The 25,440-nt window shown below is 37.8% G+C and overlaps 1 protein-coding gene across 1 annotated transcript; it reads right to left on the reverse strand.

Moving 5' to 3' along the window:
• Nucleotides 1-2,353: 2,353 nt before the first annotated feature.
• Nucleotides 2,354-23,831, reverse strand: LOC121425719 (acid-sensing ion channel 1C-like). The gene is made up of 10 exons (XM_041621922.1): nucleotides 23,142-23,831; nucleotides 18,509-18,676; nucleotides 14,531-14,695; nucleotides 13,975-14,102; nucleotides 12,964-13,151; nucleotides 11,295-11,439; nucleotides 10,683-10,745; nucleotides 9,648-9,795; nucleotides 5,970-6,061; nucleotides 2,354-3,476 (listed from the first exon to the last, which is right to left on the reverse strand). The coding sequence occupies exons 1-10, from the start codon at nucleotides 23,363-23,365 to the stop codon at nucleotides 3,352-3,354; spliced, it is 1,446 nt and encodes a 481-aa protein (XP_041477856.1). The 5' UTR covers nucleotides 23,366-23,831; the 3' UTR covers nucleotides 2,354-3,351.
• Nucleotides 23,832-25,440: the final 1,609 nt, after the last annotated feature.

Consider the following 25,440-nt stretch of genomic DNA (forward strand, 5'->3'; position numbering starts at 1 on the left):
CCAGAGAGAACGTATATTATTTTTATGTTTATGTTTTGTTTATCACCACCTTGCAATTCTTCTTTGTGATGTAAAATATTAATTTTTATACTTAATCCTTTATCACCTTGAAATGTGAAAAGTGATACTCTGACGATAAATAATTGAGTACAATAGGTCTCGTCATAATAAATCAGGTTATATATCGCCTCTGAATTCTCTATCTGTGTGATTTTTTTTACTGCTTGTACGCCAAATGATGATTTAGACAAATTTCATTCTTGTATATATATTTTTTGCAAATATACTGTATATAGGTGCATTAATATGGATTTTTTTGTAAAAGAAATATAGATATCTAACTATTTTTCTGGAAATATTGTATTATACTGTATTCGAAAATTCTGCAATAAATCATAAATCTTTCGAAATACATATTGTCCGAAAGTAAATGTTTTGTGAGTGGTTTCTTTGATTTGTAAGAAAAGAGTTTGCGTGTTAATGAAAATAGTAAATAATGCTGGAAGATGTATGGGGAGGTCAGGAATGTGATGATGCATTATATTCCCGACCTTTCGTTGGAGAACGCGATCTTCACAGCTTATTTGCGACGGTAGTTGAGTTTGGAAGAGACTTTTTGGCCCGTCGTCATATTTGTAAAACTCTGTCCTGCAATACAAATTGTGTGACATGAGATTTTTTTTTCGTTTCGCATCTGGAACGGAAAATTTTAGACTGCGTTTCGTGTGCAAAATTCTGGTTGCTATTATGGTAACAGCGATATATCCGATTTAGGACGACTTTCCAAAGCCAGATTTGGTTCTTCCCAGAGCTCGATAGGCCGCCCGGGGGCCCACTTCCATTGAAGAGTTGATACCAGGCGCAACCAAGAGTAAGAGAGGAAAGAGTGGGCAAGTACGTTACGTATAGGCCTATGTAACGTAAGGGTGTCAAAAACGATGTTTAAAATACTAAGAACGAATATACGTTTTCAAGACTTGTAGGGTTTCACAAGCTAAATACTTGTTAAGAGATGCATTTTCATAATCTGGAAAAGCCTTGCTTCCTTTGTTTAGGGTGCTTTTCGAAACCGCATGGTCGTGCCTGGTATCCACTCATCGATGGAAGTGGTCCCCCGGGAAATCGAATCTAATCCCCCATTTCTGGGGAAAGTAAAACTACTACTACTACTTCTACTCTACTACTACTACTACTACCACTACTACGACTACTCTACTACTACTACTACTACTAGGCCTACTATTACTAATAATTTTACTACTACTACTACTATACCACCACTACTACAACTACTACTACTACACTGTGACTATTACTGCTGCTGTTTTCTATAATTACTACTTTTACTTATCGTGCTACTACTATTACCACTATTACTATTACTACTACTCTACCACTACTCTACTATTACTACTACTACTACTACTAGGCCTACTATTACTAATAATTTACTACTACTACTACTACTACTACTACTACTACTACTACTACTACTACTACTACTACTACTACTACTACTACTACAACTACAACTACCATCACTACTAGTCCTACACTATGACTATTACTGCTGCTGCTTTCTATAATCACTACTTTTACTTCTCGTGCTACTATATACTACTACTACTACCAATATGATTATTACTGCTGCTGCTTTGTAAAATGCTCCTTCTATAATCACTACTTTTACTTCTCGTGCTACTACTACTTCTACTATTACCACTACTACTATTACTACTACTTCTACTACTACTACTACTACTACTACTACTACTACTACTACTACTACTACTACTACTACTACTACTACTACTACTACTACTACTTCTACTTCTACTACTACTACTACTACTACTACTACTACTACTACTACTACTACTACTACTACTACTACTATACTCTACTACTACTACTACTACTACTACTATACTACTACTACTACTGCTACATCTGCTACTGTCACTGATACGGTTAACTACTATGAGAAGAAAATATTGAGGGATTTTGTGAACTAATATTTTGTCTTTATATATCTTTTTGGTCTTTTTTTCATTGTAATAATTGAATTTTTTAGGATGATGTGAGAATGAAAAGTGTGATAAAATGAAAGTTTTAAATTTATTGCAGTTTTGCTAATAATTTTGGCTTAACGTACACATAATTGTTGTAGAATCAAATGTCTTGGGAGTCAACAGCAATAATGTCATCATCATTATTATTGTCGTCATCATCACCACCACCAACACCAACACAAATTACTGCTTTCATCGTTAACATCATCATCATCGTGTTCACCATCATCAGATTATAGCACGCAATTAAAGATCCAAAAACACAAGCCATTCTTTAATATATTTTATCTAAACATTTCTATGTACATGATATTACATCAAACAGATTTTAAGAATGTATGAAAAATACAATATATTTATATATCAAATCAAGACTCAGTAGACTGAACACAACAGTATAGTGCACTATGGCTAATCTAATTTTAACTTGAATATTCTATTATATTCATTAAGCTACCGGGGGTGGAATTAATGACGAGAGACGATAAAATCTCCATTAATTCTCCATTTTCAACATTATCAAGTGTTTCCTTTGAAATCAGGTGTCAAACGGGAACTGACATCCAAGAAAATAAGCTGCATAAATGGGGTGGTTCAATAAACTTACATGCCGCAAAATATACAGATAATCTCTAAAAAAAGTATGATACAATGAATAAAATTAAACTTTGACGGAAAATTGATCTCTATCGGAAGAGGAAAGAGAAGAATATTTGATCATGTTGGAGGCAATCTAATTGTCTTGTTTGAAAATTCTACAAACACGTATATAACCATTATTTTGTGTCTATAGAAGAGGTATGAGGTAGGAATATTGCATTCGGGGAAAAGAATAAGGAGTTATTTGAGCATATCAGGACTCAAGCCAGTTTTATTAAATATCGATGTGACGTACTGCCTTACTGTCATTCGAGAATTGGAATGTAGAAAGCGTTTTACACAGGAAAAACGCAGTTTATTTATTTTTAGTAATTATATCTCGCAGTTTAAACAAGTGTTTAAAATCTTACATCACAAATTCCATTTTAATATTAAATCTTTAGTGAATTTAAACTTTTAAACAATTTCTGTAATATACATATAGTACAGCGTTGTATAAAGATTTTAAACAGCGTTTTACAGTGTATAAAAAGCCATTTTCTGTGGCATGTTGACTACTTTTACGGAAAACTGAGATCCTTGCATTTTGATTGGCTGAGACCAACTTTAACGATGAAAAGTCACCGACAAGACGCTCCGTGGAACGCTACCCGGGGATTGTAGAATGGGCCCTGAAAACTCATTTTCTAGAATTGGGTATCCGTTTGAAATAAGTAAATAGCGAATATCCGAAGAGATCAAAGAATTCAAAGAATGTGAGGATGCTGCCACCAAGCCACAGTCCCAGTGAACCACCCACGTCACCTAGAGATTAAAAGTACAAATAAACCATGCAAAAAACAAATTAACAAGAAATAAAGAATATAAATTGTCAACAATGTGATAAACACCCACTCGAGTCCTTCCCGTAACTTGCGCTCAGCATGCTCAGGTAGCAAATCACTCATAGCTCTTGCAACCAGGGACCAGGGTTCCGTTGCATTATGGTAATTTTGCCCCGATTTTACAGGGAAAAAAAGAAAATTTTGCAGAAAGCAATAACAGAATCATTCTGTAAATTCATAAAACAGGAATTTTTCTGCAATTTTACAGGTCTGTTTAAAAAGGGGGAAAAGGGTGTTTTTAAAAGGAAAGGTTCCATACACTTATTTCCTGTAAGATTACGTAATCTGGTAAGATTACAGGTGTTCTCGAGAATCTGCAGCAGGAACTTCTTTTATCTTAAGGATAAATTTTCTAACAGTGTGGACTCCTTGATTTTCAATGGCTTTTGATCAGCGTTACCATTGTAGTAACCAGCGAATGGCAAAGTTACCATAATAATAAATCTTATGCAACAGGGCTGAGTAGTTTAACCAAGTATTATGGTTCCCAATCTCTTGATTCGGCATCCCCTCAACTCTGTAACAATCTTCCACAATGCATTCGGCATCCCCCTCAACTCTGTAACAATCTTCCACAATGCATTCGGCATCCCCCTCAACTCTGTAACAATCTTCCACAATGCATTCGGCATCCCCCTCAACTCTGTAACAATCTTCCACAATGCATTCGGCATCCCCCTCAACTATGTAACAATCTTCCACAATGCATTCGGCATCCCCCTCAACTATGTAACAATCTTCCACAATGCATTCGGCATCCCCCTCAACTCTGTAACAATCTTCCACAATGCATTCGGCATCCCCCTCAACTCTGTAACAATCTTCCACAATGCATTCGGCATCCCCCTCAACTCTGTAACAATCTTCCACAATGCATTCGGCATCCCCCTCAACTCTGTAACAATCTTCCACAATGCATTCGGCATCCCCCTCAACTCTGTAACAATCTTCCACATTGCATTCGTCATCCCCTCAACTCTGTAACAATCTTCCACAATGCATTTGGCATCCCCCTCAACTCTGTAACAATCTTCCACAATGCATTCGGCATCCCCCTCAACTATGTAACAATCTTCCACAATGCATTCGGCATCCCCCTCAACTATGTAACAATCTTCCACAATTTATTCGGCATCCCCTTCAACTATGTAACAATCTTCCACAATGCATTCGGCATCCCCCTCAACTCTGTAACAATCTTCCACAATGCATTCGGCATCCCCCTCAACTCTGTAACAATCTTCCACAATGCATTCGGCATCCCCCTCAACTCTGTAACAATCTTCCACAATGCATTCGGCATCCCCCTCAACTCTGTAACAATCTTCCACAATGCATTCGGCATCCCCCTCAACTCTGTAACAATCTTCCACAATGCATTATAAGCATCCCCTCAGCTCTGTAACAATCTTCCACAATGCATTCGGCATCCCCCTCAACTCTGTAACTCTGTAACAATCTTCCACAATGCATTCGGCATCCCCCTCAACTCTGTAACAATCTTCCACAATGCATTCTAGGCATCCCCCTCAACTCTGTAACAATCTTCCACAATGCATTCGGCATCCCCCTCAACTCTGTAACAATCTTCCACAATGCATTCGGCATCCCCCTCAACTCTGTAACAATCTTCCACAATGCATTCGGCATCCCCCTCAACTCTGTAACAATCTTCCACAATGCATTCGGCATCCCCCTCAACTCTGTAACAATCTTCCACAATGCATTCGGCATCCCCCTCAAATCTGTAACAATCTTCCACAATGCATTCGGCATCCCCCTCAACTCTGTAACAATCTTCCACAATGCACAAAACAAGCAGCAACCTAACAGACAAATTATTCAAATCCATGTTAAAAACGTTTTCATTAAATAACATTTCCTTTAGCATTTTAAACAGTACCCTCAATTCATCAGCTGTCAAGCAAACAGTAAAATTCACTTTCATTTTGCTTAAAATTTAATTTTCTTAAGCGCTTAGAGACATTTCTTTGAGATAAGCGCCAAATAGATATTGTCAATCATCAATTCTTGTTGCTATTTTTATTGCATTGGTGTGGGAGGGTGCTCAAGCCTTACAACGTCTCTTAGTTCAGACATTATTATGGTCATATGCCGATATTTAAATCCGGCTCTAGACAATAGGCAATGATATAGCATACGCTTTAATAAAACGTCAGTGTTGATTTTACTTCTTTAATATTCATGGCAGAAATAATATCAAGTTAAATATACCAGATGATTCATTCAAATATATCATAATATGCATATAGTGTATTTATATATAATTCTTATTTGATACACGAACCACTTTCCCTATTTATTCATTTTTCGGGCCATGAATCTCATTTCAATAAGTCTCTCCCGAAACCCGTGATGTGACCAAGAAAGACAATAACATTGATATACTTACATAAAAAACCGAAGAAATTATAATCGATTTTCTGGGTGATCTGCAGGATGCTCATCTCTTTAAAGTATATCGAAAGCATGCAAAAGTTTTCCCTGTACATGATATAAATAATAATAATAATAATAGTGATAACAATAACATTAATAGTAATAATAATAATAATAATAATAATGAAAATAGGCATTATTCTATATAGCGCCATCTATCTAGAAATAATATATTCCGAGGTGCATTGTTATTCTGTTATTACCATTATTACCCCGGTTTTACCTCGAGCTGCCTTTCAGCGCTCAGCGCATTCAAGGAATTAATCCTGTCGGGTACCCATTCAAAACACCTGGGTTAAGTGCAGCACAATATGGGTAAATTTCTTGCTGAAGGAAAGCACGCCACGGCTGGGATTCGAACCCACGTGCGTCCCTCTTATTGGAGGACGAGAGTCGTTTCCACTCGACCACGGCGCCCCATATCATAACAGTCATGATAACAATATTAGACATGATCTTTGTAGGTTTGCACGGTGGAGTTTATAACGTAGAATAGGTTTACGGTTCCCCACCATGTTTTTATTCCTACTATACTTAAATATGGAAGCTTTAAAGTGCCACCGAGATGTTGAGATAATTATCTCGGGAAGTCGACATCTTGATATCAAAAGATAAGATGACGAGATCCCAGATCTCATCATGTCGACATCTTTTAGAAGAGATGATGAGATGACAAGATCCCGAATCTCATCATGTCAACATCTTTTAGAAGAGATGATGAGATGACAAGATCCCGGATCTCATTATGTCAACATCTTTGAGAAGAGATGATGAGATGACAAGATCCTGGATCTCACTATGTCAACATCTTTAAGAAGAGATGATGAGATGACAAGATCCCGGATCTCATCATGTTGACATCTTGTAGAAGAGATGAGATGACAAGATCCCGGATCTCATCATGTTGACATCTTTTAGAAGAGATGATGAGATGACAAGATCTCGGATCTCATCATGTTGACATCTTGTAGAAGAGATGATCAGATGACAAGATCTTGGATCTCGTCATGTCTACATCCAGTGGAAGAGATGATCAGATGTCATGATCTCGTAACTCGTCATGTCTACATCTTTAAGAAGAGATGATTAGATGACATGATCATGGATCGAAGATCTTGTCATCTGACCATTTCTTCTAAAAGATGTCGACATGACGAGATCCGGGATCTTGTCATCTGATCATCTCTTCTACAAGATGTTGACATGATGAGATCCTGGATCTTGTCATCTATCATCTATTCTACAAGATGTTGACATGATGAGATCCGGGAACTTGTCATCTCATCATCTCTTCTACAAGATGTTGACATGATGAGATCCTGGATCTTGTCATCTATCATCTATTCTACAAGATGTTGACATGATGAGATCCGGGAACTTGTCATCTCATCATCTCTTCTAAAAGATGTTGACATGATGAGATCTGGGATCTTGTCATCTCATCATCTCTTCTAAAAGATGTTGACATGATGAGATCCGGGATCTTGTCATCTCATCCATCATCTCTTCTAAGAGATGTCGACATGATGAGATCCTGGATCTCGTCATCTGATCTTTTGTTATCAAGATATCGACTTCCCAAGATAATTATCTCAACATCTCGGTGGCACTTTTAAGCTTCCATACTTAAATCATCGCATCTCAAGTCACATTCAGCTCATCTGGTTTACCATGTTTACAGTCCTTTTCAGGACTTCGCTCACTTTCAAGAAAAGAATACTTCTTATTCTCTCTTTTCATTTTTTCTCGTCTTTCCATTTTAGTTTATATGCCTGTATTTCCTTCCCTTCTTCATATTACACATGGTGAACGTAAACAGTTTCAACGTAACAATAGACTTTTAGATTAGCTCGTCGTCATTGACGACTGCTACGAGATGACGTATTTTTTGGCCTGCCAGATTCGTCACGTCCTCGCCCTCACCAACTAGCAGAATCGAGAACCTAGCCACCATTCTCCTAAATAAAATAAATCATACTCGACGTCCCGCTCGACGTGCACGTGAGTGACGTCATTTCAACATTTCAGCATGAACAGAAGATCAATTTCAATGGATCATTTTCCTTATATAATTAAGCACAGTTTTCAGTGAATTTACACAAAATCAATGCATTATCTATCACATTTGAAATTGATTTCTGAACTCCAAAATTTGTATCGCTGTATCTCCTAACTCACGTAAAAAAAGAATAAAAAAACAAGTGAAAGAGCAAGTGAGCATACGCCAGATCTTCCGGGTTGCTGCCGGCAGCGAGTCATGATCCGCTCGCTATCACGCTGTTTCATGTGGACGTACGTACACGTCGATTAATATTTCATATCTGCAGCGAACAAAGACAGACGATTATATACGTTGACTCGCGACTGATCCCTGATACGCCGTTCTCGTTCACTCATTCTTGATGCCTATTTTGCCCCCAAACCAGTTACATCAATGTTGTTTATCTTTGCGAAAAATACTTGGATACGAAGGTCAAAATGCACTTTTTATTTTCTTTCACATTGGACACTATTAATATAGTTTTCGCAGCCACTTCGTAGATGCTTTCTGGAACGCAAAAAGTCTATTGTCAAAAACCATTCAAAACATGAAGCCGCCTTTTTCGAAAATCGGTGAATCAAAACAGTGTCGTCGTCCTGGACTCTGGACAAACGATATATTTGCAAATTTTCGTCCGGTTAGTATCTTAAGATGATCTGCTGTCCCGGTCACCAGCATTCTACAAAAACCCCTCATCTGTCGAGTGTGATTAACTTTATATAATTTAACAATATATTTACCCCGTTGCAGAATCCTTTCCCAATGCAATCGTTGATTTGGCATTGTAATGGGTGACACTATAATCACTAATATTGTACATTGCTGGGTCCCGTCTTTCAAAGAGTTGCGATCAACCTCAACTATGGAAAGCCACCAACGTCAACACATAAATGCATGTTATAATTATTTCTAGATAATGATGCGGCATATTCTTACATTCTTCGTTTTCTTGATCAGCAATCTCCTCTTGCATGGTTAACAAAGGATATTGTGCACACTTGTAGAAAAAAATCTGACGCTGATTGATTACCATAATTATAATTAAGGTTGATCTGGATTCAATCATAAATCTTGGTGATACAGGGGGCCCAAGGCTCCGTTACACAAGGATTAGCGATCAATAGCTAAATGAACTGACCAATCAATATCAATGTTGCATGCGCATTAAGTTTGAAATACTGACCAGGGACCAATGAGGGGTGTTCTTTCATGTTTGCAATTCATCCCAAACTTTTTTTGTTACGGAGCCCTGGAAACATTGATGATTTTACAATTCTTGTGGTAATTTCAATATTACACAGACTCAGTGTATCAGGGGAACGTTTCATCAACATTTTTATCCGACAGGTTGTCAGATCTGACAACTTTCCTTGATTCTGAATGACCGATAGTCACCGTTACTATAATAAACTGTCGGATAAAACAGTTCTTGTCAGATAAAACATCCGAGAAGCCATTTCATATGAAACGCTTCCCTGGAGAACACACCCTGTGACATGAAGGTGTCCTCGTCCTCTATCGTAAAGTCCCTAGTACCGACATTTGTACCCCACTGGTTTGCATTCTAGTCGACATTCAGCGTTTACTCACTTCATATAATCTTCCGAAACAGGGGATATAGCTGCCACCTTTTGCTCCCAGTATGCCGAAGGGTATGCCGTGGTTGAGATAGTTGGTCTGTACGATCTTATAAAACAAGGCACCGGGCAGTCACATGTATGGTTTTGAACGAACGAGCCTGAAAGGAGTGAAATGACGATATAATTACAGTGATGATGATGGTGATAATGATAATTAGTAATAATCATTCAAGTAGGCCTAATAGACATAATAATGGTAATAGTAATAACAATATTACTGTTCAGCATGTCCATGGCATTAGACTCCATATTTCACGGGGGGGGGGACGCGTACAGGATTTTATTTATGGTAAGGTCATCTGCTGATAAGCAAAAAGTCCTCACTTCAAAACAAGTGGAATGCCTCTGACTGTCTCGCCTGCATTACGCGATTCAATATAGCAGCAGTGCTGATGTTGAATAATTAACAAAAAGCACCAGTCATATATCATTGATTTAAAGTACAATGCTCATTGACCCTTCATAACCTTTGACTTTGATCATGTGACATAAGACTCGTGCAAAACGATCAGTGATACTTGATTACCCTACATGTATGTCGACGATTCATGAACTAGATCCATAAAATTACAGTTATGATGGCAAATTCTTTGAATACCCTCAACATGGTCTAAGTTCATTGACCGTAAATGACATTTGACCATGGTCATGTGACTTTAAAATCATGCAGGATGTTCCGTGATACTTGATTACCCTTAAGTTCAAGTTTCATGAACGAGGTCAATATACTTTATAAGTTATGATGACGTTTCAAAAACTTAACCTTAGGTTTATAGTCTCGCTCTGCTATGCAGGCGCGAATGTACGCCTATCCATCCGTCCTTCAACATGCTCAAAAGAGACTACAATGCGCAACGTGAAAAATCTCAACATCGAATGTTTACAATGTACAACTTTTAGCCAAAAAGGAGAGGGGGGCACATATCGGATGCCCCAGCCAGGATCATCGTCTCTTAGAACCTTTAGTGATCAGATCAATTCTTACCATAGTATTGATTTCCACACGTGTAGAACCCAAGAACAGTGCATTCTGCCTCATTGCTTGCCACTGTGAAGAAATCATCATCATAAAAAAATCATATTCAGTACGAGGTGAAAGAGTTTCGACTATGAAAATTTGATAATGCTCCCCTGGGACCGTATGCTATTCATTTTTTAAGCCAGAATCTCAAGTACCACACTCAGTATTTATCTTAAATCAAATTATTATAATAATAATAAACTATGATATAAGAATAAAATAAACACCCTCCTGCGTAGTGTTTCATAAAGTTTGTCGGAAAGTTACGCACAACTTAACGGACGACTTTAATATGTTCTTAGGTGCGATGTCAGTCACACCTAAGTCACACCGTCACCAGTCACGAATGCGTTAAGTCATTCGTAAGTTTTGAAGAGCTACAGCCTACAACATCGTAACTACATTTATTTTATTACATCACGAAATCTAATTGATCTTAAAAACTATCTTGGACCTATCACACGAACCTATCAACAATCACTTTTTTTGCTGAATAGGTATTGATAAAAAACATGGACCTATCACATGAACCTATCAAAAAGCATTTTTTTTTATGAATAGGTCTTTGACACTCACTCGGGGTAGCGAAGAATTTGCATCCACAGGCGTTATAGAAATAATCGCTTTGACATTCAATGAAGCATTCAGGAAAACCATATTTATCAAAATACTTCAGGGGTTTATCGTGGCACACCCCGTAAGGCGGTTCCAGATTGGAAGTCTGAATATGGGGGAGAAAAAGAAAGGATGGAGTTAGGCAAGCACGATTTCTATCATTGCGACATTAGACATGACGACGCGCCGCAGAACGCTTTCAAGGACACAGAAAATGTATGATTAAATACCCTGCATGACAAACAGCCAAGACGTCTTTGTCGAAAATTGGTGAATCAAAACAGACTCTGGACAAACGACAGATTTGCAATTTTTCGTCGGCTCCGAAAGTTGTGACGAAACAGCTGCTCAGGTTTAACGATTTTCGACAAAGACATTCCAGTTTATCTACTAAGAATACGTCAAAATAAATTATTTATAGGCATAATCAATACTCTGGAGGTGCTTTAGTCCAGGGTTCGTATCCCAGTCGGCGCCAATGTCCTTTTGAAAGGCACGTATCAGGTATTAAAATGGGTACCCAGGTATGATGTTAAAGGGGTGGTCCAGGCTGAAAATATTTATATCTTAATACATAGAGTAGAATTCACTGAGCAAAACGCTGAAAATTTCATCAAAATCGGATTACAAATAATAAAGTTATTGAAGTTCAAAGTTTAGCAATATTTTGTGAAAACAGTCGTCATGAATATTCATTAGGCGAGCTGATGATGTCACATCTCCACTTTCTGCTTTCTTATGTTATTACATAAAATCATATTTTTTCATTATTTCGTACTTGTGTGAATAAATATGTCTCCCTTATGATGAAATAAGTTGCAGCAATAAATATCTAATGTACTAAATCAGTTGTCAATCCAGTTTTTCTAGTTCCTGGAAGAAAAAAATTGAATAAACCTAATTTCATGTAATAAGATACAAAAAAACAAGTGGAGATCTGAGCCGGGGGGGGGGGGTGGCACTTCCATTGACGAGTGGATACCATGCGCGACCATGCACCCTAGCCACGCATTTCCCATATTTTGGAAATGCACCCCTTAACAAGTATTGGCGTGTGAAATTCTACCCTTAACAAGTATTGGAAACAAAGCGATACCCCTAGCAAGTATTCCCCGAATTAAGCCCCTAAACAAGTACAGCGATATTTTAATGTCACGGACGTCAGTTTTACCTTTACCTACATCATTGGGCTTATTACGGCCACACCTCGGGCAAATGGGACTCCATACACGCAGTTTGACTGTTGGGGCAAAAAGTACATCCTTTATATAATAGTTTGGTCTTTTTACCCTCGCAAATTTGACCCTAAACACGTAGCTTTCCTGGAGAAATAGATACCCTTTTTTTTCATTTATTAAGTCTTTTTGACACCCTTATTACCTGACGTACGTAACGTCCCTTGAAAAAGACATCCTTTTTACGTGTTTTTTGGTCGCGCATGGTATTCACTCGTCAATGTAAATGCCCCCCCCCCGGATTTTAGCCGCGGCTATCCTTTGGCAACAGAGGATTATATCCTTCACCATGCACTAGACAAGGCCAAATCAAATTGAACGACAACATAAGTCCTTGCAGTATCAGTAAGTGTGTTGGTTCGTGAATATTGACAGAAGTGGTACTGGAATCCTACCTCGGTCACTTCAACTGCTACATGGGTGTGCGTTCCGGGTGCGATTCCAAAGCCATGATCAACAACGCGCGGTTCAGTGCCATAATCGTAGATATGGACTTGAAATCCTGTCGAGATTCTTCCATTCGGCTCGAGGAAGCTTTCGTATTGCTGAACATTAAGCAAGAGTTCCAGTCCGTGCGGTTTACCTGCAATTAGTGCGTGAAATGGATAAACCATTAGGAAGAATTCGAAGAGGTCCATTTTGTTGATATGATGTACATACATAAATTCATCGATTTCTTGACAATTGGTATGTTCTCCTTTGTTTACAAAGGACATTTTGCGAATTTCCTGTAGATAAAATAACGACACTGATGGATTGTCACATAACGATTGATTGATCAATCGTAACTCTTTGAAAAACGGGGCTCTGAAGTCGTAATGTAAATCATATTTAATTCTAGAACGAAACGATTGATGGAGAGATAGTCACATATATATTAAAACAGGTAGCAACCAACTAATTAACCCTTTCATATAGATCCCGTCACACAAAGGTTAGCAATTAATCTTTAAATGAAGTGACCAATCAAGAGCATCGTACATGCGCAGTTTTGCTCAGAAGACTCACTATGAACCAATCGGAATCGTTTTTACATCGAATGATCGCCAACATTTGTTACTTTAATACTCATTTAGTTTCATTTGATTCCATTGTGTCGCTATAAATTCACATTTGTTATATTTTTTATTCAGACTAAGTATTTACCTGTTACAGATGATTTGAATGTTATATTTTAAAAAAAAATTGCAATTTTTTGTATAAGGAATAATTATTTTGACTTTGTGAACAGTATTTTTGTTGATAATGTAAAATTTTTGTAACATTTTCTAATGTACTACAACTTGTATGATTTTGAACTGAATGATTTTAATAAATACTATTACAAAATAAAATGTGTTACGGGGCCCTAGCAATTTTTTTTTCTTAATACTTGAATAAATGCTGTATTAATAATGGTAACTTACCAGATCGTGTGACGGTTACAGGTGGGTTTCCATTGCTTGCATCGTTAAAAATGAAACACAGACCCCAGTCAGTTACCTTGGTCGTAAAGTTAGCATGACTGAGTGCCCCAGTACTCCTCCATGTCCCACTAAAAATCAATTAGCATTAACAGGTATAAATAACGCATTGCATGCACGTTAATTGAACAATTTGAATAGTTCCAACGATTTTGTAATCCTTTTATCATGTTTATTGTCTTTTATTATTTTTTAGACATTTATTTATTGACTTTTTTATTTTTTAATTAATGTATTCATATATTCATCTATTTGTTTATTCATTTACTTATATTTTTCATTCATTTATTATTATTTTTTTTTCCTTTGGGGTGGGTTTGCACCACGAAGCCACCTTTTGCTGCAGACTAATGGAATAAACCCAAACAGGAATCAAAGTTTTTCTCAAAAGAAAAAAAATGGTTTACACGGTGTAAAGTAAACAGTAGGGACATTTTCAACCTGATATTTTTGTGATCCATCAGTTGTGATCATAATCATTGTAGAGTTAGAAACTTACAAGGAAATTGTTTCTTCAGCTCGATGTCCGTATTGAGTGAATAGCTCGCTCATCGTGACCGAGTCCACATAAGGAGCGTGCGGACTTGACGTATTCACGGCGAAGTAATTGTCGAACAATTCATTGAGGAAGTCTGCAAACTGAGTCCCTTCAACAGCAGACCGTCTACAATTATGATAGAGAATAAGGCAATTTATTAAGACAAGACACCACTTTAACATGCTTAAATACGATTCAAAATAACACGTGATACAGATGAAATATTGAGGGGAGGGGGGCGGATATGGCGTATATTGGTCAATATTTCTAAGAAGTTGTTAGCGAACGAGCCAAATATAAAACCGTTGAATACAGAAGTCTATATAATTTTATGACTTAATTTGACATATTATTCAAAAGATAATATGTCACTTTTTTCCTTTCTTTTCTTTATTGTCCCCTTTTTTCTTGGTTGTAAAACTTAAGGGGGCTCCATGACCCCCTTGCCCCCCCCATCTGTACGCCAGTGATATATTACAAAGACGTAGGCTGGTTTGAGCATGGAGTGGTGCACATTATTAAATTGGTATGGGGGTGCACATCTTGGGGAGGTAGAACTAAATTTTGAAAATCAGCTGCTAAAAGCATAAGGGGTACAAATTTCGTTTGCTTGCCAGTGTCGGAACCTGCCTCAGCGGGAGGGTGCACATATACCCCCGCGCCTACGCCCTTATTGAAATAGTATTGAAAAAAAAGGTTGAGGATCAAAATTTTGTAGAAAAAAAATCCGTTTCTTGTCAGGCCTTCTCTGGGATTTCAGATTACACCATTATCAATATTTGATGAGGTTACATGCACATTGCCCATTTTCAATGATCCAGACATGCCAGAAGCCGCCCGGTTCCCGAATAAACTCGGGGTGATTTTTTTGCTCCTGATCATTGTATATCTTCGTTAAAGAGTATAACCCTTCCTCCCCCCAAAAAAAACCAAACCGAATTTGGTCCCATCGAAATTGATTGTGCTTTCATTGTTATGGTGCTAATACTAGAAATACTAATCTCTTAATGTAGTTTAACGAAACTCCACTATGGAACTTGATGAACATGGGTACCGGCAGGGAAGAATTGCTTATCAAAAAGCTGTGAACAACAGAATCGAATATAGAAGCCCCTTGACATTATGTGCGGGATATAAATGCCCTATGTTCATGATGTTGTTCAATCTGTTTTTTATTTAACGAGCCGAAAATAAAACCGTTGAATACAGAAGCCTATATAATTTTATGACCGAATTTGACATATTATTCAAAAAGTAATATGTCACTTTTTTTTTCTTTCTTTTCTTTATTGTCTCCTTTTTTCTTGGTTGTAAAACTTACGGGGGCTCCATGACCCCCTTGCCCCCCCATCTGTACGCCAGTGATATATTACAAAGACGTAGGCTGGTTTGAGCATGGAGAGGTGCACATTATTAAATTGGTATGGGGGTGCACATCTTGGGGAGGTAGAACTAAATTTTGAAAATCAGCTGCTAAAAGCAGAAGGGGTACAAATTTCGTTTGCTTGCCAGTGTCGGAACCTGCCTCAGCGGGAGGGTGCACATATACCCCGCGCCTACGCCCTTATTGAAATAGTATTGAAAAAAAAGGTTGAGGATCAAAATTTTGTAGAAAAAAATCTGTTTCTTGTCAGGCCTTCTCTGGGATTTCAGATTACACCATTATCAATATTTGATGAGGTTACATGCACATTGCCCATTTTCAATGATCCAGAAGCCGCCCGGTTCCCGAATAAACTCGGGGTGATTTTTTTTGCTCCTGATCATTGTATATCTTCGTTAAAGAGTATAACCCTTCCTCCCCCCAAAAAAAACCAAACCGAATTTGGTCCCATCGAAATTGATTGTGCTTTCATTGTTATGGTGCTAATACTAGAAATACTAATCTCTTAATGTAGTTTAACGAAACTCCACTATGGAACTTGATGAACATGGGTACCGGCAGGGAAGAATTGCTTATCAAAAAGCTGTGAACAACAGAATCGAATATAGAAGCCCCTTGACATTATGTGCGGGATATAAATGCCCTATGTTCATGATGTTGTTCAATCTGTTTTTTATTTAACGAGCCGAAAATAAAACCGTTGAATACAGAAGCCTATATAATTTTATGACCGAATTTGACATATTATTCAAAAAGTAATATGTCACTTTTTTTTTCTTTCTTTTCTTTATTGTCTCCTTTTTTCTTGGTTGTAAAACTTACGGGGGCTCCATGACCCCCTTGCCCCCCCATCTGTACGCCAGTGATATATTACAAAGACGTAGGCTGGTTTGAGCATGGAGTGGTGCACATTATTAAATTGGTATGGGGGTGCACATCTTGGGGAGGTAGAACTAAATTTTGAAAATCAGCTGCTAAAAGCATAAGGGGTACAAATTTCGTTTGCTTGCCAGTGTCGGAACCTGCCTCAGCGGGAGGGTGCACATATACCCCCGCGCCTACGCCCTTATTGAAATAGTATTGAAAAAAAAGGTTGAGGATCAAAATTTTGTAGAAAAAAATCTGTTTCTTGTCAGGCCTTCTCTGGGATTTCAGATTACACCATTATCAATATTTGATGAGGTTACATGCACATTGCCCATTTTCAATGATCCAGAAGCCGCCCGGTTCCCGAATAAACTCGGGGTGATTTTTTTGCTCCTGATCATTGTATATCTTCGTTAAAGAGTATAACCCTTCCTCCCCCAAAAAAAACCAAACCGAATTTGGTCCCATCGAAATTGATTGTGCTTTCATTGTTATGGTGCTAATACTAGAAATACTAATCTCTTAATGTAGTTTAACGAAACTCCACTATGGAACTTGATGAACATGGGTACCGGCAGGGAAGAATTGCTTATCAAAAAGCTGTGAACAACAGAATCGAATATAGAAGCCCCTTGACATTATGTGCGGGATATAAATGCCCTATGTTCATGATGTTGTTCAATCTGTTTTTTATTTAACGAGCCGAAAATAAAACCGTTGAATACAGAAGCCTATATAATTTTATGACCGAATTTGACATATTATTCAAAAAGTAATATGTCACTTTTTTTTTCTTTCTTTTCTTTATTGTCCCCTTTTTTCTTGGTTGTAAAACTTAAGGGGGCTCCATGACCCCCTTGCCCCCCCCATCTGTACGCCAGTGATATATTACAAAGACGTAGGCTGGTTTGAGCATGGAGTGGTGCACATTATTAAATTGGTATGGGGGTGCACATCTTGGGGAGGTAGAACTAAATTTTGAAAATCAGCTGCTAAAAGCAGAAGGGGTACAAATTTCGTTTGCTTGCCAGTGTCGGAACCTGCCTCAGCGGGAGGGTGCACATATACCCCCGCGCCTACGCCCTTATTGAAATAGTATTGAAAAAAAAGGTTGAGGATCAAAATTTTGTAGAAAAAAATCTGTTTCTTGTCAGGCCTTCTCTGGGATTTCAGATTACACCATTATCAATATTTGATGAGGTTACATGCACATTGCCCATTTTCAATGATCCAGACATGCCAGAAGCCGCCCGGTTCCCGAATAAACTCGGGGTGATTTTTTTTCTCCTTATCATTGTATATCTTCGTTAAAGAGTATAACCCCTCCCCCCCCAAAAAAAAACAAACCGAATTTGGCCCATCGAAATTGATTGTGCTTTCTCTGTTATGGTGCTAATACTAGAAATACTAATCTATTAATGCAGTTTAACGAAACTCCACTATGGAACTCGATGAACATGGGTACCGGCAGGGAAGAATTGCTTATCAAAAAGCTGTGAACAACAGAATCGTAATATAGAAGCCCCTTGACATTATGTGCGGGATATAAATGCCCTATGTTCATGATGTTGTTCAATCTGTTTTTAATTATTCTTCACGTCACCTGGGTCAAGTGTAGCACGATGTGGATGAATTTCACAACCACCAAAAAATCATATACTTAAAAGATGAATTAAATTAAGAATTACCTGTAGGTGTTGTAGTTGCATATTGCCACTGTTGGAAAGGCGAGGACTTCTTCATATTTGGTAATCACAGTCACACTATTCGGGTAGGTGGCTAGATAAAGGGCTCGTATAGTGACATGGTATGTTAGCAAACCGACTCCAGATAAGATGAGGAGCAACCAGAATAACCTAGAAAAAAAATCAAGAATTGTTAAAAAAACATATGGGCCTTACACTTCGTACATTTCACCAAATATGACCCCCCCCCAAAAAAAAAAAATCACACGATGTTGACTCATTTTCAGCAGGGAGATCTCCTTGTTTCAATTACTTGAAAGCGAACGATAGAACAACGGACATATTGATGACAGGGGAGGGGTTGATCCCTTCTGTACAGGCACCGCGGAACGGATTTCAAAGTGGGGGGGGGGGGGGGGGCTGACCATGCAAAAAATCACACAATTATATGGTAATTAAGTTTTACGTTTGTGTACGCGGTTTTGGAAAAAAGTGGGATGGGGGCTGAAGCCCAAGTCCCCCCAGCTTCCGCGGCCCCTGCTGTAACCCCACTCCCACTACCACCCCCCACACATGGAAAGTATGACGTCACGTGTACGCCCTTGTGAGATATGAATACAAGAGTAAATCGCATTACACAACAGCGATGATTAGACAAACTGTAGAAAAAGAATACCAAGATTTGTTGAAATATTTGAGATATGGCCGAAAAGGGTGACTGTATGCCTAACTTAGTTCATAATTTTGCCACGTTCATCTTCACGTGACTAGCTCATATTTCAAAAAATGTATGTAAAACAAACTCACTTCTAAATGATATTAGTCGATTTGACATTTTCCGAACCTAGAAATGTTCTTTCCGATGAAGTTTTTTCTTGATGCGTGTTCCTATGGGGTCCTAGAACAAATTCAGCTTGGTTGCCAAAAGTTGACGTTTGGGCAATTTTGCTAATTTGCATAAATCCAAAATGGCCGCCAGATGCCATCTTGAAAACCTAACTTTTGAACCCCTGTCCACAAAATGATGAGTAATGACTCGTTTTAGGGGTTTAGAGATGTGTAGAACTGATTTCTGTAATCATTTTTGCAATATAAGGTCATCTTTAAGTCAAATCCAAGATGGCCGCCATATGGAATCTTGAAAAATTGACTTGTGTTCCCCTTGCCCCAGAATGACGAGTAATACCTCTATTTAGGGGTTTTGGGGTGTGCAGAATCCATTTCTGCTTTCTACTTTGCAATATAATGTCATTTTCAGGTCAAATCCAAGATGGCCGCCATATGACGCCATCTTGAAATATCAATTGTTGAACCCTTTGCCCCAGAATCATGCATAATAACTCTATTCATGAGTCATTAGGTATGTTGATTCAATTCATGTAGTTATTTTGCACAAAGGATAATCTTCAGATAAAATCCAAGATGGCCGCCAACCGCCATCTTGAAAAATTACTGTCTGAGGCTTATACGTGGTAGAACTAATGTAAAGGGATTTCAGTAAGAATACTCATTTCTTTTATTAATTCTCAAGTTCATTTCAACATTAATTACTCAACTTAGAATGAATCCTCTTTAGGTTTGGGCTATCCATTTCGAGTGTATTTTTTTAAGGTCCATTCATACCTTTGTACTGAAGAGGCTTTTAGGGTCTTATTTCAATTTGAAAGTGTTTTATCAATATTATTTTTCTAAATCAATGTGTCCAATGATTGGTAGGCATCAGTTCGCCTTAAAAGACGATGGTGTAGCGCTAGGCCTTACATTTTCGAGAGTGTCTATAGAGCTCCACTCTAGAGTGGCAGTCTCTAGAGCAAATTTTTACAGATGGAGGATGGTGCTGAGACACGTTTATATAGAGATGCTGCCCTAGCCTTCCTCCTAGGCCTTTGGTCTGCCAATTTAGCATTCCGATTATTTTCTGACGTCTTGACCCCTGTACTTAGTAGCTCTCCATAGAATGGATGGCGACTATCATCTACACCTTCATAAGTGTAAGTGTCTATGCCGGCAAGTTTTATGTCATATTTGCATGTGTCTTTAAAACGGAGGTGTGATCTATCGATGGGGTGAGACCAATCACACAGCTTACCTTACCTTGGCGAATCCAAGAAGGGATTCGCCAAGGTTTCATGGGGCAAACATGCCCCAACCACCTGAGGTGCCTTTGACTAAGGAGCGAGAATAAGCTTTTGATGCCAGCACGTATGCTGAAGGGCCTCTGTATTTTTCACTTTGTCCTGCCATTTAACGTGCATGATACGTCCGAGGCAGCTGACATGGAAGGTGTTTAGCCACTTTTCTTGGTCGGCGTACGTTTTCCAGGACTTACTTCCGTGCAGGAGCTTGGCCATGACTGTGACAGATTTTACAATCCTGATGCTTATATGCTTGTCCTGTGAAAGGGGACAAGAGACATATAGTCGGTCCAAGGTAGGTGAGAAGTCCACCATAACCAGACGAGTGTGTGCTGTTGATATACATATCTGGAGGACAGTCGGTGTCTTGAGTCTATCAGGATTTCTGACCGTCTCAAAGTCTGATGGATGGTCCAAACCCCTTACATGCACAAGACAGGCAGCTGTTATGTATGACTAGGTCTTGTACTCCCACTTCTTGAGAGGCAGGGGCGACATCGTTTCCGTAAAACATTTCACGAATGAGAACAATCCTGACCGTGGACATGGTGGAACAGTCTTGGGGAGCCTATCTTCTGCAGGAGGCTAAAGAGTGCACTCCTGCTGACCAAGTCATTGGCTCTTGTCAGAAGGAAAAGTCCAATAATAATTATAAAGGAAGTTATTAAATCATTTTTTTTGAAAAAAAAATACGGAGAAATTACTTTTTAATTCAAATAATACTTTAAAGTCATTTCACTGGAAAAGTATGGTTGCACAGAAATAAAAAAGGGATCAAAACTCCTGAAATCATAGCCCAAACCTTGAATGATTTAATTATAAAGTAAGCGGTTAATGACGAAATCTGTCAACCATCTGACCATCTTAGATATGACTTGACCTCGAACTAAAAATGGAGTGATTAAAAGAAATGAATAATTCTCACTGAAATCCCCTTACATGAGCTCCAATACATAACAACAACCTTATTAGGGACAGCACTTCTTCAAGGTTCAATAGTCTCGGAAGTAGTTTTTTTTCTTAATATGGCGTTTAGTGATCATGTTGGATTATTTTCACCTTGAGATGATCCTACATTGCAAAATTATGAACAGAAATTGAATAAACATACCAAATAACTCACGAAAAGAGGGATATTATTCATGATTCTGGGACAAAAACTTGAGAATTAATAAAAGAAATGAGTATCTTACTGAAATCCCTTTACATTAGTTCTAACACGTATAAGCCTCAGACAGTAATTTTTCAAGATGGCGGTTGGCGGCCATCTTGGATTTTATCTGAAGATTATCCTTTGTGCAAAATAACTACATGAATTGAATCAACATACCTAATGACTCATGAATAGAGTTATTATGCATGATTCTGGGGCAAAGGGTTCAAAAATTGATATTTCAAGATGGTGTCATATGGCGGCCATCTTGGATTTGACCTGAAGATGACCTTATATTGCAAAAATGATTACAGAAATCAGTTCTACACATCTCTAAACCCCTAAAACGAGTCATTACTCATCATTTTGTGGACAGGGGTTCAAAAGTTAGGTTTTCAAGATGGCATCTGGCGGCCATTTTGGATTTATGCAAATTAGCAAAATTGCCCAAACGGCAACTTTTGGCAACCAAGCTGAATTTGTTCTAGGACCCCTTGGGAACACGAATCAAGAAAAAAACTTCATCGGAAAGAACATTTCTAGGTTGGTGTATTGAGCCTATGAGACTGTCAAATCGACTATATACTAGCATTATGCAAACATACAACAAAGAGCCACACAATTAAACATTGACCAAGAACATTCGAATTTGTGACTGGAATTCAAAAAAAATATTAGTGAACATGCTCTAATAAAAATAATGATAATTTTGTGTTAAAAAAACGTCGATTCTTTTTTTCGAGAACGCAATATTACACAGCTATAACTTGGTTGATGTATACTATAATTTAATCATTCCAAAAAAAAATACTGCCTTGTAAATTTTTATGACGCTTCCATTGTATTCGGCGCTATAAGCATACTGTATTCGAAAGTAAACCTATTTAGGTTAAAAGCCAGTATGAAGTGAATTAGACTCATCTAACTTTGCAATCTTCCAATCTGTTTCATACAATAACCTGCTGTTGATTCTCTGTGAAAATCTGATTTATCAAGTTCTTGTTGGTTCATACCTCACACTCTGTGTCTGTACTGATCTAATTAATTATCAAAGAGCTGTATACTAAGGTCATACCTTTAAACTTTCAGCCAATTTCACACTTTTGAGGGATTTCTATATCAAAGAGAAAAAACAAATACGCAGAAATATTTGTTTCGTCAGGCAGCGATGAAAATAAACGTTTGTGCAATGTTGTGAAAACAAAACGCTTTTTAAAATTTTGTTTACACACAAACCAGTTTTTTTTAGTTCAAGACATTCATATTCATCTAAGGTCGTAATGAAATAGAAAAGTGACACCCCTTTTTTACCGACACTCCAACGTAGTGTTTTTAGATGACGGTATACCTTCTAAATGTGACTTCCACCGGGTTGAAGACGTATTTCATTCCTCCGATTCCGATCCCATCCGGGACCGACCTGTAGAAGACGGCCCACCAAGACACCCTGTCCTGGTACCTTCTGCTTGTCGTTGTGATGGGCACAGTCCTGTCTTCCGGTTGGACCCATCCACTTCCGGTTTTAGGGCCATGTTGTTTTTCTGGGAAGGTCCTATTATTCCCCTGTTCCATGTAGCTTCACGGTGAGTTTTTGTATTGTCTCTATATTATCCTCGCGAGACAACCAAAATCAAATAGGTACAGATTTCCTTTTCAGTTGAGCCGAGACAAACAATTCTTACAGTGCTACATATAGCTTCCCAAAGTGCTGATCAGGGACCCCGTGTCCGATTTTCTCGTCTATTAGTTCTCTCTAGATATCCAAACTAAAAGATTCTTTTTAGTTTTCCTTTTCACGCAGTCGAACCGAAAGAATCAATTCCTTGAGTCATCGTCCTTGCCGAAACCTATGAAGAATTGTCTGAAAGTACCACCGTTTCGTAATCATGTTGGGTGGATTTTAGAAACTTTTGTGCAAATATACTAAGCAGAAATGCAAATTAACTGACCCATTCTTTCCACTTTCACTCGAAATAGGCCTAGTACGTAGGCAAACATCTAATCTACTGTCTCTCTCTTTCTTCTCATGTCCTCACCTGTCTCAGCCACCCATCAAAAGCCCCTTAATTGACCATTCCCCCTCTCCTCTCCGACCACCGCTCTCTTTTCGCTCATTATACGGTAGACAACGTATTTATACAAGGCCAATTATTATTAGATGGTGACAAAAACTAAAAATAAAATAGCAATAATTTTAGTTTAAGAAATATATCCGAAGTCATCTTCATGCTTTTATTGACTCACGAGCCCTTTTCTCATGCAAACAGTGGTTTTACAATTTAATGACTTGAGTGATGTTACATAATTGTTACCACTCTGCAAGTAACAGCATCCACGAAAAATTAACGAAGCTAAGTGCTTGCCTTTGCCATGTTTGCGTGCGTTGTTTCCGGTGCTGGTAAAATGGCGCCGTGGCGGTGTCTTTTGATTAAAAGAGGGTATTAAGGAACTTATGGGTAAATTTTGATTGAAAAGGTAATATGAAAAATCAAAATATGAATCGATTAATGAATGAACAGTATAGAATGGTTTGAAAACAAAAAAAAAAAGAAAAAAAAGGAACAGGGGGGAAAATGGTTCCTAGAAAGGGGCAACCTTTTCCCCTGCCATTACCCAATGGAGCCACCCTGATCCTCTCAGTGCACAATTTCGCGGTAATAATAATTCATTATTGGCCATTTAAGCACAATACCTTGTACCAATAATAATTAAGTGACTAATTTAGTTCGTGCGTGATCTCATTGTGACGATTGTACTTCCGTTTTTGGTAAAACAAACTGATTCAATTGAATATTAATCTCTCTCTCGCTTTTTCTTTCTTTCTCTCTCTCTCCAACACACACACCACAAACATACCCCACACTCTCTCTGCCTCTCTCTATTATGGCGTGCTTAATAGTGATGTATATTTTTTTCTCTGTTGCTCTTTTAGCGAGGCATAATCCATATCGAGATTTTCATTTCTTTCCTTTCATTCATATTATTATTATCAAAGCTAAACCCATGAAGTTACACGACTTCAATGAAATGTAGGCACAATCTTCAGCATCAGTAAAATCATTTGCAATTAATTTAAATGAATAAAGCATTAGCAAATCACATCGAATAGAAATATTTACGACACATTTGTATTTGCGACAGAAATTTAAATACAATTTCAACAATGAATCGAAGAAATATGTATTTCCTATAATATGCTTTCAATTGTATTCATTACTATTAAAATCATTATTGATATTATCTTCATCAACATCGTAACCATCTCCATCAATCAACATCATAATTTTCTTATCAAACTGAGCTTAAATTTGAGAGAGGGAGAGACAGACAGAAAGAGGGGGAGGGAGGGAGGGAGGGAAAGAGTGAGAAGTGCAGTTTGAAGTTTTTTGTGATTTGTTTTTCTAAAAAAAAAGTTGGTGAAAGATTGGCGGCAAGAGAATATGATATCACCTAAATGGCCATTTGTCTCTTTAAAGGGTTTTTAATATGTCAAGTAAATTTCATGGAATGAAATTAATGTTTTTATTTTTATTTTGGATGTGTTTAGAGTAACAAATGGTAATATCCAGTAGTATCATCATTTGAAAAGCAATGGTTATTTGAGTCGCATCTTGATATAAAATCAAATTGATTTAACTTCAGAGATT

Source organism: Lytechinus variegatus, chromosome 1 (assembly GCF_018143015.1).
Source record: "Lytechinus variegatus isolate NC3 chromosome 1, Lvar_3.0, whole genome shotgun sequence".
NCBI classification, from domain to species: Eukaryota; Metazoa; Echinodermata; class Echinoidea; order Temnopleuroida; family Toxopneustidae; genus Lytechinus; species Lytechinus variegatus.

Bases quoted from the DNA above. Each gene is read 5' to 3' on its own strand.
- LOC121425719 (XM_041621922.1), bottom strand. From the start codon at position 23,365: ATGGAACAGGGGAATAATAGGACCTTCCCAGAAAAACAACATGGCCCT. The intron at 11,440-12,963 runs GTAGGATTCCAG...CCCCATATTCAG, and splicing joins TAGCAGTTGAAGTGACCGAG to ACTTCCAATCTGGAACCGCC. The intron at 3,477-5,969 runs GTAAGTATATCA...TTTAATCTCTAG, and splicing joins TAATTTCTTCGGTTTTTTAT to GTGACGTGGGTGGTTCACTG.